This window comes from Mytilus californianus, unplaced genomic scaffold, assembly GCF_021869535.1.
Source record: "Mytilus californianus isolate M0D057914Y unplaced genomic scaffold, xbMytCali1.0.p SCAF_11, whole genome shotgun sequence".
In the NCBI taxonomy this organism is placed as follows: Eukaryota; Metazoa; Mollusca; class Bivalvia; order Mytilida; family Mytilidae; genus Mytilus; species Mytilus californianus.
In genome coordinates this window covers 9,738,572-9,755,276 of record NW_026262593.1, presented here as the reverse complement: position 1 = coordinate 9,755,276, position 16,705 = coordinate 9,738,572, and the positions used below count along the sequence as shown (strand labels likewise).

The 16,705-nt window shown below is 34.3% G+C and overlaps 1 protein-coding gene across 3 annotated transcripts in view; it reads left to right on the top strand.

Moving 5' to 3' along the window:
- The window catches only part of LOC127719515 (metalloreductase STEAP4-like), a 29,843-nt gene extending 13,713 nt beyond the window's left edge, over positions 1-16,130 (top strand). Inside the window, exons 3-4 of one of the 3 annotated variants that reach the window (XM_052225668.1) lie at positions 5,535-5,577; positions 14,503-16,130. In XM_052225668.1, the coding sequence (XP_052081628.1) occupies positions 14,509-16,023 (1,515 nt within the window). In that variant the 5' untranslated portion in view covers positions 5,535-5,577; positions 14,503-14,508 and the 3' untranslated portion in view covers positions 16,024-16,130. Of the gene's footprint in view, positions 1-5,534; positions 5,578-10,877; positions 11,183-14,502 lie in introns of those variants that run through there. The other 2 variants (XM_052225667.1, XM_052225669.1) reach the window with 2 other exon arrangements.
- Positions 16,131-16,705: the final 575 nt, after the last annotated feature.

Below are 16,705 nucleotides of genomic sequence, written 5' to 3'. Positions count from 1 at the left end.
ATACCTATTTAAACGAAAGAATTAGAATATCGGTCTTCTTTTCCTCGAATCTGATATACCGAATTAGACTTCACAAATTGTACTTACAATAGCAACACGATGGGTGCCATATGTGAACAGGATCTTCTTATCTTCCGGGGCACATGACATCCCCCCTCCCATAGTTTTTAGTGGGGTTGGTTTTGGTCAGCCTATAGTTTTCTATGTTGTGTTTTGGAGACTGTTGTTCATCTTTTGGTTATTTTTTGTTTTTTGGGGTTTTTATTTTTGTTACGGCGTTGTCAGTTTGTGGTGGACATATGAGTTTGAATATACCTTTTGTATCTTCTGTCTTTCTTCTATAACAAAGACTCACTCTTGATTTAAGTGTCCTTTCTATGTATAAGATTTTAAGATATCGTGCAGTCTGTACAACTGTGAAAAATCATATTGAAATCCAAACAAGAGAAATTGCAAGAAAAAGGGCCCCCATCAAGCTAGCAAAAAAAATGACAGTTTTATGTCATAAATTAAAAAATAATATAACTATATAATATGAGAGTTTTATGCCATAAAGTTATCAATACTAGTTTATCGTAATGTATTTAGTTATGTCATTGCGTTGACAATATTATAATAATTTTGTGACATGTTTTCGTCGTAAAGTTCGAAAAAAATATTATAGTATAGTGACAGTTTAATGCCACTAAAGTTTTCTGCCCCCTGGAAATTTATGCCCTTATCCCGATTTGGCACGACATTTTGCAACTTTTTGTTTTTAATGCTCTCCAAAGTTTTTATTGATTTGACCTGCCAGCTGTTCTGATTCGATTGTCATTGAACGGCCTGACGAAAGCCAAACTCACACTGGTCGTCCTTAGATTTAAGCATGTTGTCTTTGGTTATTCATTATTAGCATAAAACAACAGCAATGGTAAATATTATTCAATCTGTAAAAAAAACTATCAATCGGATCATATTTATGATATCGCTGTGTAAGTCCGTGAGTACTAAACTTGAATTTACTAGCAACAATATAAGAAAATCTGTACATATTATTTAAATCCATCCTACTGGTCATTATTACTTAAATTTGATATCAAATTCGCATTTCATATGTTCAACTCCTTCATATAGTTTACAAACTTCTCTTGTCTAGATTCATTTGTTTTCCGTATTATTTATTAACAATAATTGATTGACAAATTCTGCATTTTATCGGTACAGTTCTAATGTAAAAATTGATTGTACAAGGTTTTTAAGGTGAAGTGTTTGGGGAAAACGGTTGAATATTTTCCAATTTGAAACTGGCTTTTCCAGAATTTGCAATATTTGCTATAATTTATAATTTAAAAAAAAAACAAGACAAAAATTGTATGTGTGATACAAGCACATTTTTTTTTCTGTTTTAGAAATTGTTTTCAAATGTCACCATGACCATCTTCTTTTTGTGCTTGCCTATAGTATACATAGCTTTATATATTATTTTTTAAGAAAAATAAGAGCCTTTTTTCAAAAACTGACAAAACAATTTCTGTTTCAAAATTTCTCTTTTTGTACATACTACACCTGTCTACACATATAATAATATTGAGAAAATACAATAGAATGATTGGAAATAATATGAGTTTTATAATGTATTTTTATATCATTTTCATCATTTACATTTTAAGATAGAACGTTTAAAAGTTCAATAATTGTAGGGGTCGATTCAATAAAATAAAACAAAAAGCATTTAAACACATGATTATTCGTTAAAAAAGTGAAGTTTGAAACTTGAATGATGTTACCAAAAATGATTGTAATATATTTTTTGTTTGTTTTAAGAAATATATATTTATGGATCCATTAAATAAATCATTTGATTTAGTTATAATACCATTATTTACCGATAAATGAATATTTAAGTTCGAAATGTATCAGTGTTTTCACACGTTTTCATCCAAACAAAATTTTAAACCTTAGTACAGCAATTATTTGTAATATCACTGATAACAAAATTTCTTTAAATACTTTATAAATTAAATTGTTAATTCAAAAACAAATATTATTGTAATTTCAGATATGATCCTTTAAAACTCTACATTCATACGTCATATCTTTATTTCACACGAAGTATTTGACGCATAAAAGGTTTATTAAAATGTGAAAAGACATTTTAATACGTTAATTTCAGTTATCGCACCCCTTGATACGTCATATTTTTGTTTCCCACATAAACTATTTGATGAAGAAATTGTTTTCAAATACATATAGATATTTTAGTACGAATTACCATAACAACTATGTAAACGGTATGGATTCAGGTTGAGCATTCGGTAAGCATGATAAGATGAAATCAAAAAAATATATAAGGGCTAAAAAAAATTACCGATGCTCAGAGCTCATCAATCGATTAAATAAGATACAAATCAAGGTAACAAACAAAATCTAAGGGAATCAAAGTGAGATCCAAAAATATCTATAAATATCAATCTGACGTTATTTCCGGCCGTTTGACCATGGTCATTGCATTGGCACGTACTGTTGCATTCTCAACGTTACTTTTGAATTGGATACATGCACACATGTATCACTAGATGCTCACCTTGTCGACGCACTCTGTTTTTGTAGCGCATGCGATTACGATTAATTTCACTTATATGTATATGAATAAAGGAGGTGTACAATATTTTTTAACAGAAAAATGAGAAGATATTGTGCGTATTTTAACTATTAAACTCTATGTTTAAAATTTATAAAATACACTACTTTCAAACATTTAAGATGGATCACTAAATGTTTATATATATTTTTCATGTTTTAAGGTCAGATAAAGTTTATTTACATTTATAAAGCAGTAGGTGTACAGACACCAGATCAATTATATATCTATATACCGTGGTATTACATGTTTGATTAATTTATTACCCAGGCAGCTGTAAAGTCGTTTTTTAACTTCCATGAAAATACTTTTTTGCCAAGTGGCTTTTTGATTCCTTGGTTAGTAAATTAAATGTGAGTAATGTTTATATTATACAAAAAACTATAAATGAATCAAGGTGAAATCCCAACTTCAAAAGGTTTACTGTAACCATTAAGACTTTGTTGACAAATGATTATAGATATGTTCCATTTCACCGTTTGTCTATTCCGCTTTTCTAATATCATTCAGGTTTTTTACTTAGCACAACGGATGCGATTAGATGAGCATAACTTTCTTACATGATGTATCCGTCCTTGTTGACATATAATAGTCAACTTACTGTGCTATAATAAAAACATCTCCGGGAGAAAAATGTGTCACAGTTTAATTAACACATCCCCTGGATAAATAAATATTTATCATATTCTTAGACGTAATAACTTACATGTGTTCACATTATATGTGATAATATAAACATAAATATCCTGTAAATTCCATGCAGCAATACACAAAGATTTGGGAAAGACAAATTGATCCTCATAATTTTTAATTCACCTGAATTTCTAACAAATGAAGGTAAAGTAATGACTGTTATTTATACCAATGTCCTTATAATGAGTAGACAGTAGTTTATGATAATATTTTCGAAACTGGTGATTCACACACTCAATGGTTATTCTTGAGGTACAAACCGGTCACAATCTCGTCGATTGTTCCAATATTTTTGTATACGGTAGAATATGAACACTTGAAACGACAAAGATGTTCACAACTACACGCCACCTGACAGTTACTTAAACAAAACACCTGCGGGAATCGAACGAACTCCAAAAAGAGCGAGACCGGCTGTGTCGACAGGTTACACATCTTCTGATCTGCATGCATTATCAGTAATGAAAATCCTTACTAAGTCAAAATATCACAATCGGGAATATGACATAATCGGTAAAATTACAGATCAGACGACTATTCTGATATATAAAGATCTAAGGCCGCGAAAACATATCGCTAGTCAGTTAAGATATAGAAACAGCTGAGCGTACCAGGTAACAAATTCGTAATGGTGACCGAAAAACTTATGTAGTGTCGATTTCAGTGGTTCTTTCTCTGCTGGAGCAGTTTTTGTGTAAGGTGCACACACCTGTAAATGAAGTCCGTACTTTACTGTGAATATACCTGCGCATATCGTATCAATTGATACATATTTACACCATATGATGGTGTCAACTTATATTTGTTCCGCCTCACAGAAGTTCCACTGGAAACTTTGTTATAGACAATGCCATAGTTATCTGTTCCTCTTGGAACAAATATTCTATACCCACAGTGGATATAAAAAGAAGATGTGGTATGATTGCCAATAAGACAACTCTCCACAAGAGACCAAATGACACAGAAATTAACAACTATAGGTCACCGTATGGCCTTCAACAATGAGCAAAGCCCATATCCCATAGTCAGCTATAAAAGGCCCAAAAATGACAAATGTAAAACAATTCAAACGAGAAAACTAACGGCATAATTTATGTACAAAATAATGAAAGAAAAACAAATATTTTTTTGCTATGGCATTGTCAGTTTGTTTTCGACTTTGAGTTTGAATATCCCTTTGGTATCTTTCACCTCTCTTTTACTGCTGAAAATAAGGAATTTGACAATTGGAAAGTTGAAATCCTAAAGTTTGTTACAGATTCTACTTTGAAGGTTTTTTTTATCTTTTTTCCTCTGAGAAGGTTCTGTATGATTTCTGCTTAACATGAGTACAAAAAACAAGTCGGCAAGTGTGTGTGTGCACGATTAGAACCTATTAGAGTACCGACTGTATGTTGGAATTACTATCAACCAAACTCTACAAATATTATAATGGACTACATGCTCCTGACTTTGTAAAAATTTGTTTATACATTTATATATCCCTCTTATGGTAAACCTATCAATACAATGGTATACAGGTGTTTCATGGAATAAATAGCACAAATATGAATGTAGGAAAAACGAAAGAAATTGTAGCCCATCTGTTCAATTCTGTCTCACTTAGTATAGTACATATGTGAATAAAAGGACATATTATATCACTAGATATAATTGTCTTAAAGTTCGTACATATAGCCAGGTTGGAAGTTATCTGACTTTCAAAACGATATCGAAATCGCTATATTTTTAAGACAAAAGTGTTACCGTGTGTGGAATTAGAGATAATTCTGCATTAGAATTAACATAGTCATATATCTGATAATTAATAAAAGTATGCTACTTTACCCCTTTTTCACCGTTGCACGTATTTCATTTGTCCAAGAGCAATAACTCTAATATATATTTGTTGGGTCGTTTAAACTTTTTTTTTACAAATATCTTATATACAAAAAGTAACGGCAACACATTGCTGACATTTGTAATTATACATTATATTTCCAAGGAGCATCCTGTAAGAATAGTTGATATGTACTGATTTTCGAATTTCTCTAAACATTACTGAATTTACCACCAGTAACTGTCAAAATCATTTCATTCCCCCTAGTACCTTTTCTTTACATGGTTAGATAACGTTTAATCGTTTTACATGAGAAGGAATCAGAAGCGTGTGTAGAACATAGATAAATAAACCGTATAAAAAAAATAAAAATTGATTTTGATAATTCATTTTTTACAGATTTATATCATAAAAGGACTGTACATACTAGTGAAATCAACAGGTAAGGCTAATTTCCCCTGTATTTGTTTCCCTCACATACTACTGAAATCAACAGGTAAGGCCAATTTCCCCTGTATTTGTTTCCCTCATATACTAGTGAAATCAACAGGTAAGACCAATTTCCCCTGTATTTGCTTCCCTCACATACTAGTGAAATCAACAGGTAAGGCCAATTTCCCCTGTATTTGTTTTCCTCACATACTAGTGACATCAACAGGTAGACCAATTTTCCCTGTATTTGATTCCCTCACATGCTAGTGAAATCAACAGGTAAGACCAATTTCCCCTGTATTTGTTTCCCTCACATACTAGTGAAATCAACAGGTAAGGCCAATTTCCCCTGTATTTGTTTCCCTCACATACTAGTGAAATCAACAGGTAAGACCAATTTCCCCTGTATTTGTTTCCCTCACATACTAGTGAAATCAACAGGTAAGACCAATTTCCCCTGTATTTGTTTCCCTCACATACTAGTGAAATCAACAGGTAAGACCAATTTCCCCTGTATTTGTTTCCCTCACACACTAGTGAAATCAACAGGTAAGGCCAAACCCCCTGTATTTGTTTCCCTCACATACTAGTGAAATCAACAGGTAAGACCAATTTCCCCTGTATTTGTTTCCCTCATATTCTAGTGAAATCAACAGGTAAGACCAATTTCCCCTGTATTTGTTTCCCTCACATACTAGTGAAATCAACAGGAAAGACCAATTTCCCCTGTATTTGTTTCCCTCACATACTAGTGAAATCAACAGGTAAGACCAATTTCCCCTGTATTTGTTTCCCTCACATACTAGTGAAATCAACAGTTAAGGCCAAACCCCCTGTATTTGTTTCCCTCACATACTATTGAAATCAACAGGAAAGACCAATTTCCCCTGTATTTGTTTCCCTCACATACTAGTGAAATCAACAGGTAAGACCAATTTCCCCTGTATTTGTTTCCCTCACATACTAGTGAAATCAACAGGAAAGACCAATTTCCCCTGTATTTGTTTCCCTCACATACTAGTGAAATCAACAGGAAAGACCAATTTCCCCTGTATTTGTTTCCCTCACATACTAGTGAAATCAACAGGTAAGACCAATTTCCCCTGTATTTGTTTCCCTCACATACTAGTGAAATCAACAGGTAAGATCAATTTCCCCTGTATTTGTTTCCCTCACACACTAGTGAAATCAACAGGTAAGGCCAATTTCCCCTGTATTTGTTTCCCTCACATACTAGTGAAATCAACAGGAAAGACCAATTTCCCCTGTATTTGTTTCCCTCACATTCTAGTAAAATCAACAGGTAAGGCTAATTTCCCCTGTATTTGTTTCCCTCACATACTACTGAAATCAACAGGTAAGGCCAATTTCCCCTGTATTTGTTTCCCTCATATACTAGTGAAATCAACAGGTAAGACCAATTTCCCCTGTATTTGTTTCCTTCACATACTAGTGAAATCAACAGGTAAGGCCAAACCCCCTGTATTTGTTTCCCTCACATACTAGTGAAATCAACAGGTAAGGCCAATTTTCCCTGTATTTGATTCCCTCACATGCTAGTGAAATCAACAGGTAAGACCAATTTCCCCTGTATTTGTTTCCCTCACATACTAGTGAAATCAACAGGTAAGGCCAATTTCCCCTGTATTTGTTTCCCTCACATACTAGTGAAATCAACAGGTAAGACCAATTTCCCCTGTATTTGTTTCCCTCACATACTAGTGAAATCAACAGGTAAGACCAATTTCCCCTGTATTTGTTTCCCTCACATACTAGTGAAATCAACAGGTAAGACCAATTTCCCCTGTATTTGTTTCCCTCACACACTAGTGAAATCAACAGGTAAGGCCAAACCCCCTGTATTTGTTTCCCTCACATACTAGTGAAATCAACAGGTAAGACCAATTTCCCCTGTATTTGTTTCCCTCACATTCTAGTGAAATCAACAGGTAAGACCAATTTCCCCTGTATTTGTTTCCCTCACATACTAGTGAAATCAACAGGAAAGACCAATTTCCCCTGTATTTGTTTCCCTCACATACTAGTGAAATCAACAGGTAAGACCAATTTCCCCTGTATTTGTTTCCCTCACATACTAGTGAAATCAACAGTTAAGGCCAAACCCCCTGTATTTGTTTCCCTCACATACTATTGAAATCAACAGGAAAGACCAATTTCCCCTGTATTTGTTTCCCTCACATACTAGTGAAATCAACAGGTAAGACCAATTTCCCCTGTATTTGTTTCCCTCACATACTAGTGAAATCAACAGGAAAGACCAATTTCCCCTGTATTTGTTTCCCTCACATACTAGTGAAATCAACAGGAAAGACCAATTTCCCCTGTATTTGTTTCCCTCACATACTAGTGAAATCAACAGGTAAGACCAATTTCCCCTGTATTTGTTTCCCTCACATACTAGTGAAATCAACAGGTAAGACCAATTTCCCCTGTATTTGTTTCCCTCACATACTACTGAAATCAACAGGTAAGGCCAATTTCCCCTGTATTTGTTTCCCTCATATACTAGTGAAATCAACAGGTAAGACCAATTTCCCCTGTATTTGTTTCCTTCACATACTAGTGAAATCAACAGGTAAGGCCAAACCCCCTGTATTTGTTTCCCTCACATACTAGTGAAATCAACAGGTAAGGCCAATTTTCCCTGTATTTGATTCCCTCACATGCTAGTGAAATCAACAGGTAAGACCAATTTCCCCTGTATTTGTTTCCCTCACATACTAGTGAAATCAACAGGTAAGGCCAATTTCCCCTGTATTTGTTTCCCTCACATACTAGTGAAATCAACAGGTAAGACCAATTTCCCCTGTATTTGTTTCCCTCACATACTAGTGAAATCAACAGGTAAGACCAATTTCCCCTGTATTTGTTTCCCTCACATACTAGTGAAATCAACAGGTAAGACCAATTTCCCCTGTATTTGTTTCCCTCACACACTAGTGAAATCAACAGGTAAGGCCAAACCCCCTGTATTTGTTTCCCTCACATACTAGTGAAATCAACAGGTAAGACCAATTTCCCCTGTATTTGTTTCCCTCACATTCTAGTGAAATCAACAGGTAAGACCAATTTCCCCTGTATTTGTTTCCCTCACATACTAGTGAAATCAACAGGAAAGACCAATTTCCCCTGTATTTGTTTCCCTCACATACTAGTGAAATCAACAGGTAAGACCAATTTCCCCTGTATTTGTTTCCCTCACATACTAGTGAAATCAACAGTTAAGGCCAAACCCCCTGTATTTGTTTCCCTCACATACTATTGAAATCAACAGGAAAGACCAATTTCCCCTGTATTTGTTTCCCTCACATACTAGTGAAATCAACAGGTAAGACCAATTTCCCCTGTATTTGTTTCCCTCACATACTAGTGAAATCAACAGGAAAGACCAATTTCCCCTGTATTTGTTTCCCTCACATACTAGTGAAATCAACAGGAAAGACCAATTTCCCCTGTATTTGTTTCCCTCACATACTAGTGAAATCAACAGGTAAGACCAATTTCCCCTGTATTTGTTTCCCTCACATACTAGTGAAATCAACAGGTAAGACCAATTTCCCCTGTATTTGTTTCCCTCACACACTAGTGAAATCAACAGGTAAGGCCAAACCCCCTGTATTTGTTTCCCTCACATACTAGTGAAATCAACAGGAAAGACCAATTTCCCCTGTATTTGTTTCCCTCACATTCTAGTAAAATCAACAGGTAAGACCAATTTCCCCTGTATTTGTTTCCCTCACATACTAGTGAAATCAACAGGAAAGACCAATTTCCCCTGTATTTGTTTCCCTCACATACTAGTATAATCAACAGGTAAGACCAATTTCCCCTGTATTTGTTTCCTTCACATACTATTGAAATCAACAGGTAAGGCCAAACCCCCTGTATTTGTTTCCCTCACATACTAGTGAAATCAACAGGAAAGACCAATTTCCCCTGTATTTGTTTCCCTCACATACTAGTGAAATCAACAGGTAAGACCAATTTCCCCTTATTTGTTTCCCTCACATACTAGTGAAATCAACAGGAAAGACCAATTTCCCCTGTATTTGTTTCCCTCACATACTAGTGAAATCAACAGGAAAGACCAATTTCCCCTGTATTTGTTTCCCTCACATACTAGTGAAATCAACAGGTAAGACCAATTTCCCCTGTATTTGTTTCTCTCACATACTAGTGAAATCAACAGGTAAGGCCAATTTCCCCTGTATTTGTTTCCCTCACATACTAGTGAAATCAACAGGTAAGACCAATTTCCCCTGTATTTGTTTCCCTCACATACTAGTGAAATCAACAGGATAGACCAATTTCCCCTGTATTTGTTTCCCTCACATACTAGTGAAATCAACAGGTAAGACCAATTTCCCCTGTATTTGTTTCCTTCACATACTAGTGAAATCAACAGGTAAGGCCAATTTCCCCTGTATTTGTTTCCCTCACATACTAGTGAAATCAACAGGTAAGACCAATTTCCCCTGTATTTGTTTCCCTCACATACTAGTGAAATCAACAGGTAAGACTAATTTCCCCTGTATTTGTTTCCCTCACAGAGTCAAAATCTTAAAGTTGTCAAAACGTAATGCAAATTGACTTTGAAAGCGTCCATATCTTATACATGTACTTAAATATTTTAAATATTTTTTTAACATATTCCATAAACTCAAAATGAATATATTTGCGTTGAAGGCGTTTCGATACAAAATTTTACACGATGTTCTCAAATTTACAAAACTTTTACCTGCATCAAAATTTTAGTTTTGTTTAAAGATGTACTGCTTATACATTCTTATTAAAATAAATAATCAAAATTTTCAAAACTTTGACAAAATTGTAGTTTTGTGTTATCTTCAGGCGTTATAACTTGGTGATATAATCAGAAATAAGACATTATATTGTTAGAACCTTAGGGTATAGACTTCTGTGATACAACGAATAATGACTGAAAAACATTTTCCAAAAGGGCCCTGCTGTGTAAATACATTCAGCGGAAATTATCCCTTATTCAGAAATGATCAGAAAAAATTCTTTTGTTTCCAGGTAAAGAAAACAATGTAAAATATTAACATTATTACAAATACGATCAATTTACATAATATGATAACAAGTTAAAATAGTAATCTCTCTTAATTTGAAACATATGTTATTTTCGGTCTACCTGTTTTTTCATTAATTCGTTAGTCATTTATTTTATAATTATGAGTTAGCTCAAGTCCTTCATCCATAATAAAATTCAAATTTAATGTACGTATTTTAAATGTATATACCAGTCCTTCAGGCCACACGATTCAATATAGTATTGACGAATGGGTTTACGTGTGATATGAAATGTAGATTACAGCCGTGTAATGTGGTATTTCTTAATATCGTCATAAATGTCAATCAAAGTTTTCAGTACATGTTAACATCTGGGCTAATATGAATATCAAGCCTGTACACAATAAATAATCATATTTTCTGTAAAATTACTGTAGTTTGATATAACGAGTGTTAAAACGACGAAACGTTTACCGTCAAACTACATATAAAGAGTGTTTCGAATGACAAGCTATAATTGATTGTTTATGTTTTGGGATTTAAAGAAACAAGTTCATGAGGTACAGTTATATTTTTTTTACTTTTAAAACTCTTGATTGTTTGTTTTTTTAATATAGTAACTTTAGAACACAGCCCGCCATAACCCAAACCTCAGGCCTATTTTAAATTGAACCGTCTATGTATTCTTTTGTTTCTTCTTTATATTTGTAAAGCTTTACCCTTGTCTATCTGCACGTATGTACGTCTCGAAATTGGTTTCCGTTCTCCAACTTTAGTTTGCCTCAACAAAATGTAATGAAACTTATACACAATGCTTATTACCACAAAAAAAACATATCAAGCTTGAATTTGGGTGTCGTCAATTTTACCTTTCTAGAGTTATGCCCCTTTACAAATGGAAAAATTGCTGAATTGTTCGTTTTCGTTCTCTAACTTAATTTGCCTCAACCAAATGTTATGAATCTTATACACAATATCAAAATAAGAAGATGTGGTATGATTGACAATGAGACAACTATCCACCAAAGTTCAAATGAAGTGGATGTAAGCAATTATTGGCAACCGTGCGGCCTTCAACAATGAGAAAAACCCATACCGTATAGTCGGCTATAAAAGGCCCCGATAATGAAAAATATGAAACAATTCAAGTGAAAAAACTAACGGCCTTATTTATAACAAAACAATTTACGAAAAACAAATATGACAGACATGAACCAACGACAATCACTGGACTACAAGCTCCTAACAATGCTTGTTACCACAAAACACATATCAAATTTGAATTTTGGTGGCGTCACGTTTACCGTTCTAAAGTTTTGCCCTATTACAAATGGAAAACATGCTGAATTTTTCGTTTCCGCTCTCTAACTTAAGTTTGCCTCAACCAAATGTTATGAATGTTATACACAATGCTTATTATCACAAAACTCAGATCAAGTACGAATTTGAGTAGCGTCACTTTTACCGTTCTTGAGTTATGTACCTTTATAACGTTATATATGCAAGCGGGTGCATCATCTGTGTCACATGGACACATTCCCCATTTATTTTCTTATATTTTATGTCGTTTGATAATCTTTAAATTTCCATCTATTTGGAAACAAGATTTCAAGTATCGTCAATTTGTCTCGGACCACCGCACCAGTCAATTGTTCTCTTGTGGATTGTCTCAAGAAATATACTTTTGTGCATATATCATATCTCACGCTTTAACTTTGTCTAGTTCTATATTTAAGTGATTTCATTGTCTAGTGATTTATTTGAGGGTTTACTTTGCCTGGTCCTATATTTAAGTCTCCCAAATAAAGTTTGGAGAATTATTGATTTTGCTCAGGTCTTCTTCTTATTATTATTATTCCTCTTCCTCTTCTTCTGCCTCTTTCTCTTCCTCTTCCTCTTATTCTTCCTCTTCCTCTTCCTCTTCCGCCGCTTTTAAATTTGAACTTGTCCGCACCCGTTCTCCAAAACCACTAGTCAGATTACCTTAGGGTTCCACAATATATTAGACTAACATGTCTAGTGGTGCAATCAAGTTTTGTTCGTGCAATGTGGTTTATAAAGGGGTACTTTGAGGGGCCAAAAGAAAGGATGGGTTAACTATAGAACCCTATGGGATTTTATTTTTTTTAAATTTTCAAATGATTATAACTGTTAGTGTTAGACACATTGTGTCTTCAGGAATGACCATGGGAACATATGGCCTACTGAAATTTTTAAGAGGTCAATTTTGACCTTGATCTTTGATCTTGAACTTTTTTTCAAATTATTCAATAGGGGTTATAATTATGGGGACTTTGTTTGGGAGACTTAGTAACAGCATCCTGTTTCAATCATTCCTTGTTGTTGTTTACTTTGCCTAGTGATATATTTGAGTGTTTACTTTGTCTAATGCTATTTTTGAGTGTTGGCTTAGTGCTATATTTGGGTGTAACTCGGTCTAGTGCTATATGTAGGCGTTTACCTAGCCTAGTGCTATATTTGGGTGTTTACTTGGCCTAGTGCTATATTTGGGCGTTCAATTTGCCTAGTGCTATATTTGGGCGTTCACTTGGCCTAGTGCTATATTTGGGCGTTCAATTTGCCTAGTGCTATATTTGGGTGTTGGTTTTGCCTAGTTTTATATGAGGGCGTTTGTTTTGACTATTACTATAATTGAGAGTTAACTTTGTCTCTAGTGTTATATCTTGATGTTTAATGTGCCTTGTGCTATATTTGGGTATTTACTTTGCCCAGTACTATATTAGGGTGTTTACTTTGTCTTTCTAGTATTAATTTGGATGTTTACTTTGTCTAGTGTTAATTTGGATGTTTACTATGTCAGTCTAGTGCTATATTTGGGTGTTTAAAGGAGTAGGCCCAGTAAGACCCCTTTTTGGCCACAAAATATAGCAGTTTTACCAAATTGTTAAAATGTAAATTTTTAGTTATTTATTGGAAAAAAGAATACTTCTGTTACATAAATATAGGCTGTTTTTGACAATACAATGCACATGTATCGGGTACTAGCATCATTAGGTCATGCTTAATTACTGAAATCTTCGAAAATTTAGCATTATGGTTAATTTTTAGACGGTTTCCGTCTGAAATGGAAGTGGCCGCATTTGTGTTCATTCTTAATATTTAAATGTAAGTTGTATTTGATGATAATACATAACATATATAAAGGTTGAGAATGAACACGGATGCGGCCACTTTCATTTTTGACAAAAACCATCTGAAAAGTGACATATTATGGCATATTTGATAGATTTTTCATATTTAAGCTTGAATTTGAGCGTCTTTAATGACTAAATCAGTTCAAATCTTTCACATAAACTAATTGAACCGACTGAAGTAGACACTTAAGTGTTCAAAAAGTGTTCAAAATCTTTCATCAGATGAACCTGAATTTTGAGGCCAAAATCGGCCCTTACCGGACCTACTCCTTTTGTTGTTTGCTTCTATTTTAGGGTTAAAAATAATTTGGATTGTATGTTTTTGCTCACCTGGACCTAGGCTCATGTTTGCTATTGCTATCAGCGGGAGTTCCTAATCACCCGTCGTCCACTGTCGTACATTTTTTCCCAAAACAATCTTCTTTTAAAGCACCAGTCCAAGATTTGTCAGAATCATCTGCCGGGTGTAATTTTTGGGTGGTTTGAGTGTTAAACATGAAAGCGGACATTTTTGTCATGTATTTTTACTTGATTAAAATATTTTGAAAAATATTGATATCTGCAAGATAGAGTTAAGGTTTATAGAGTTCATTTTTTTCAACAATTACTTTTGGTGTTGTGTTTTTGAAAATGTGTATACTTTTTCTGTGCCCTCAGTTGTCAAAGGTGGATTACAAAACTTTATTTTAATATATCGTTGAGACGTTTTTTATTTTATTTTTCAGCGAACGATGAATAAAGAAAATAAACACCGACCCATAGGTATTATTGGTACTGGAAATTTTGCACAAGCATTTGCATGTCGTCTTCTACAGTCTGGATATGACGTCATTCTTGGCAGTAGAATTCCAACAGAACGCATGATTTCTAATACACATGACTGTTGGTGCAATATAAGTATAACAACTGTGGATGAATGTATTAAAAATACAAATACGGTAGTTGTAGCAATTCACAACAAACATACGAGAGATACGCTGTCTCCATTTGTAGAGATGTTAAAAGACAAAATAATCATTGATGTGTCCAACAAAAAATGCCTCACTAATGGTCCTTCTTATGCGGAACAACTTCAGAAATTACTTTTGCACTCGTCAGTTGTTAAAGCTTTCAATGTAGTTTCAGCATACGACATGGAAAGTCAAACTTCCGGCGGAAGTCATAATGTATACATTGCTAGTGATGACTTTGTTGCAAGGAATACAGTTGCTGATTTGGCACGAGATTTAGGATTTTCGCCAAAAGATTACGGTGTTTTGTGGAATGCAAGAAAAATCGAAAAAATGCCATTACAACTATTTCCTGATTGGAAATTTCCAATCGGCTTTACGTTTCTAGTATTTATCATATGGTATCTTTATGTCATATTCATTTATTTTGTTGAAAAAACCAGCTATAGCTGGGAGCAGATATTTGTGAAAGTAACAAACAAACCTTTGTGTATGACAGCCTTGACAGTTCTGGCTTGTACTTATTTACCCAGCTCAATCGCGGCAATGTTTCAGATTTATAATGGATCAAAACATGTTAGATTTCCAGGTTGGTTGGATACATGGCTTCGTACGCGAAAACAGTTAGGCCTTATTGCTTTCACTCTCGCTTTTGTGCACGTTATCATGTCCGTTCTTATCATGAGCCCAACATATTTGAAGTCTTGGTATCATGAAACAGAGATAGTTATTCCGAAAAATATTACGGCTGAACTACATTTTCCCCTTAGGACATGGATGACGTGGAAAGGAGAAGCCGCTTGTTTAACTGGAATTATCGCTTTTTTGGGACTTTGCATTTTAGCCGTAACATCCATTAAATCAGTAGGTGACCAGTTAAATTGGAGAGAATGGAGATGCATTCAATCGAAACTAGGTCATGTTGTACTTTTATTGTCACTTTGTCATGTGATTGTCATGGGATCTCCCTACTGGATGAAAGCTGGCCCACTTAAAACTGTTCGCTCAATAACATTTCTCAGTTCAGTTTTACCTATAATAACTTTATTTCTAAAACTGTGTTTTAGTTTGCCTATTTTAAGTGGTTATGTGAAAAGAATACGACATGGATGGGAGCGAAAAAGTAAAAGATGTAAAGCTAAATGTTCTGGATTTGAAGGAACAGTACTTGGTACTAAATACCGACCGATCGTAAACGGAAAGAAAGAACTAAGTGATTTCCGAACTTTCGAAGCTTCATTGGAAGATACTGACATCGACAATTGTCAATGTAATGATGCTACCAATTTCGTTTGAAGATGACAATAAATATAAGACAGTTCTAAATCGTACATCCTTTCGCTAACTAAATATTGTAAATCTCATTCTTTCAATTATCTACTTAATTAAATAATTGGATCCTATGTCTGTTGGTGTCTTTTTGTGTTGTTAGGTTTCCGACTCATTGACGATTACCCCACATCTCCATTTATATATATAAAGTTAAAATTGAGAATGGAAATGGGGAATGTGTCAAAGAGACAACAACCCGACCATAGAGCAGACAACAACCGAAGGCCACCAATGGGTCTTCAATGCAGCGAGAAACTCCCGCACCCGGAGGCGTCCTTCAGCTGGCCCCTAAACAAATATGTATACTAGTTCAGTGATAATGGACGTATATATATATAAATGGAGATGTGGGTTAATCATATATATATGAAGCACCCTTTATTACTCTTATTGAAGGAACTTTGCATAGCTAAATGAATAGTTATATATTGGAAGCACCCAAACAGGGCACACAACCAGTTCAATTTGGTCTGGTTAATTTCGAACTTTAAAATGTGAAGAAATTGTATTAGGTAAGACCGCTGACCCCCATGACCGGCCATTCGACTATTAAGAAATAATATCCTAGAGCCATAGCTTATGAAAGTGAGTATATACCCGAAATTCAACTTAACAAAATAACGATGTACTAGTAGTTAAATACATC